Source organism: Calidris pugnax, unplaced genomic scaffold (genome assembly GCF_001431845.1).
Source record: "Calidris pugnax isolate Ruff unplaced genomic scaffold, ASM143184v1 scaffold359, whole genome shotgun sequence".
In the NCBI taxonomy this organism is placed as follows: Eukaryota; Metazoa; Chordata; class Aves; order Charadriiformes; family Scolopacidae; genus Calidris; species Calidris pugnax.
Window position 1 is genome coordinate 31,187 of NW_015091071.1, and position 2,912 is coordinate 34,098.

The window sequence follows — 2,912 nt, forward strand, 5'->3', positions numbered from 1 at the left end:
AACCTTCCCCCCCCCCCCCCCCCAACGGTTGCCATAGAGAAGAAAACAAACACCACAAACAAAGAAGATGGTTTAAGGGAGGGGGTAAACCATGGGCAAGATGGAAACGCAAGTCTTTTGGCCAAAGGAGGAGGGAAAGCTGCAGAAGAGACAGAATCAGAGAATGATTTGGGGTTGGAAGGAACCTCTGGAGATCACCCAGTCCCACCCCAGGCCAGAGAAGGTCCACCCAGAGCAGGTCCCACAGGATCAAATCCAGGTGGGGTTTGGGATGTCTCCAGAGAAGGAGACCCCACCACCTCTCTGGGCAGCCTCTGCCAGGGCTCTGCCACCCTCAAAGTCAAGAAGTTCCTCCTCATGTTGAGATGGAACTTCTTCTATTCAAGTTTGTGCCCATTCCCTCTTGTCCTGTCCCTGGGCACCACTGGAAAAAGCCTGGCCCCATCCTCCTGACCCCCACCCTGGAAGGATTTCGAGGTGTTGATCAGATTCCCCTCAACTTTCTCTTCTCCAGACTCAAAAGCTCCAAGTCCCTCAGCTTTTCCTCATCGAGACATTGCCACCAACAACTCTGCTCTGCTCACCCCGTGGGGATGTGGAAATGAGCTCGTTTTCTCCAGGAATAAGCATCTCAGACAGGCAGAGACCAAGCAAAATTAGGTTTTTGGGCAGCAAACGGGTGTCGGGAAGGCTCACCTGTAATGTCCTTAAGTTCTGAGGCTCAACCCCCTGAGCTCCAGGCCTGGAGGGAAGCTTGGACAGGCCCTGCTGTCCCACGTGAGCAGGAGATGGCTGGACAATAGACGCCGCATTCTGGACAACCGGAGTCTGGATGGAGAGAAAATGAGAATTGGGATGAGCTCGTGGTGCTTGGAAAGGAAATCCCTCGAGAGACCCAACACGGGTGAAGCCTCATAGATCACAGAATCATGGAATGGTTTGGGTGGGAAGGGACCTTAAAGACTGAATTCCAGCCCCCCTGCCACCTTCCACCAGCCCAGGTTGCTCCAAGGCCCCTCCAACCTGCCCTTCAACCCCTCCAGGTTCTTGGGGCAACCTGGGCCAGGCTCCTCACCACCCTCACACCAAAGAGGTTCTGCCCCACATCTCAGCTCCATCTCCTCACTTTTGGTTTAAAACTCTTCCCCCTCCTCCTATGGCTCCACTCCCCAAACACCAGCCCTGGAGGGATCTCAAAGCCGGTGCTGAGGGACACGGGGCAGTGGTGGGTTGATGGTTGGTCTTGATGAACTTCGAGGTCCCCTCCAACCCAGGGAAGTGGTGGAATCGCCAGAGCATCACAGAACGTTTGGGGTTGGAAGGGACCTTCAAGACCATCCAGTTCCATCCCTTCTAGTGGAAGGGACATCTTCAATGAGACCAGGTTGCCCAAAGTCCCCTCCAACCTGCCCTTGAACCCCTCTAGGGATGGGGCAGCCACAGCTTCTCTGGGCAACCTGGGCCAGGCTCTCACCACCCTCAAAATAAGGAATTCCTTCCCAAAATCTAACCTCAATCTCTCCTTTTTCACCTTAAAACCCTCCCTCCTCATCCCATCACTCCCCTCCCTCATCAAGAGTCCCCCCCAGCTTTCCTGGAGCCCCTTGAGGGACTGGAAGGGGCTCCAAGGTCTCCCCAGAGCCTTCTCCAGGCTAAACCCCCCCAAATCTGAGCCTGAAGTGATGCTACACCAAATATTAACACTTCTGAGCCACAGAGACTTCTCTTCTGGGCTGCCCAGAGGACATCACCCCGGGCAGGAGAAGCTGTGGATTTGCTACGGACACACCAAGGTAAGGACTAATCAGGCTGGAGGACAAACGTGGAGGGAAGAGAAGGCCAAGAGCAGAGCAAGACTTTGTGTTTGCCCCTTAACGGGCTCCCAGGAGGTCAAGAACCTTCTTGGTTCCCTCCCCAAACCAAACCCCTTGGTTTCTTGGTTGACCCCTGAGCCCACCCCAGCCCCGACCGGCGCCGTTGGGAGCTTCACCTTCTGTACCACGTTCTCCTTCTGCAGTTGACTTTGCCTCAACTTCTTCAGCAGCACCAGCCTGGCCTCCTCCAGCCGGAGCTCATCCCGGAGCTGCTTGATCAGCTGCTGTCTCTCCTCTATGCTTTTACCCTACAGAGAGGCAAAAAAAAAGCAGGAAAATTTAATCTAAGCAAGAATTTGGACCATGGAGAAGGAAAAGGGTGAGATGGTTAAGCCCAGAGGTCACCAAATCCCTCCCAAATCCCCTCAGCTCCCCAAATCCTTCCGAAAAGCAGGGAAGTGGTTGAGTCATCATCCCTGGAGGTATTTAAAAGATGGGGAGATGTGGTGCTGAGGGACATGGTTTAGTGAAGTTTTTTGTCAATGTTGGGTCGACGGTTGGACTTGAAGATCTGAAAGGTCCCTTCCAACCCGGGCAATTCTATGGATCTATTCTATGAATCTATGAAATTCCCCCCAAAAATGGGCTCCCTCTGGAGTCAGGGAAAAGCCAAGAAACTTCTCACCTTAAACATTTCAAGATTTGCTGCTTTAAGTCTTTCCTCCATGCGGGAGCTGGAGCGGGGACTGGACGCCTCGTTATCGGAGAGGACAATTATATCCGGCGAAGGGGTTAATCGCCCCCTGTCCTGGTCACTGTGGAAGAGAAGGGAAAGGGGGGAAAAATAATTAATAATAAAACAACTGAGCCATGAGATTTGAGAAATAGACAGCAAATTTAGGAGAGGAATAAAACCCCAGCTCCGGAAAGGAGCTCGGCACCGCAGAGGTTTTGGGGCAGGAGCCAAAGCTGTGTGGTGTTGTTGATACACCAGAGGGATGGGATGTCATCCAAAAGGACCTGGCCAGGCTGGAGAGGTGGGCCCAGGTGAACCTCATGAGGTTCAACAAGAGCAAATGCAAGGTTCTGCACCTGGGC

The 2,912-nt window shown here is 53.3% G+C and overlaps 1 protein-coding gene across 1 annotated transcript in view; it reads right to left on the bottom strand.

Moving 5' to 3' along the window:
- The window catches only part of GATAD2B (GATA zinc finger domain containing 2B), a 39,925-nt gene that overhangs the window by 10,162 nt on the left and 26,851 nt on the right, over positions 1 to 2,912 (bottom strand). Inside the window, exons 3-5 of the mRNA XM_014957049.1 lie at positions 2,500 to 2,629; positions 1,991 to 2,122; positions 697 to 828 (exon numbers count right to left, since the gene is read on the bottom strand). Coding sequence (XP_014812535.1) covers positions 697 to 828; positions 1,991 to 2,122; positions 2,500 to 2,629 — 394 coding nt within the window. The remainder of the gene's footprint in view (positions 1 to 696; positions 829 to 1,990; positions 2,123 to 2,499; positions 2,630 to 2,912) is intronic.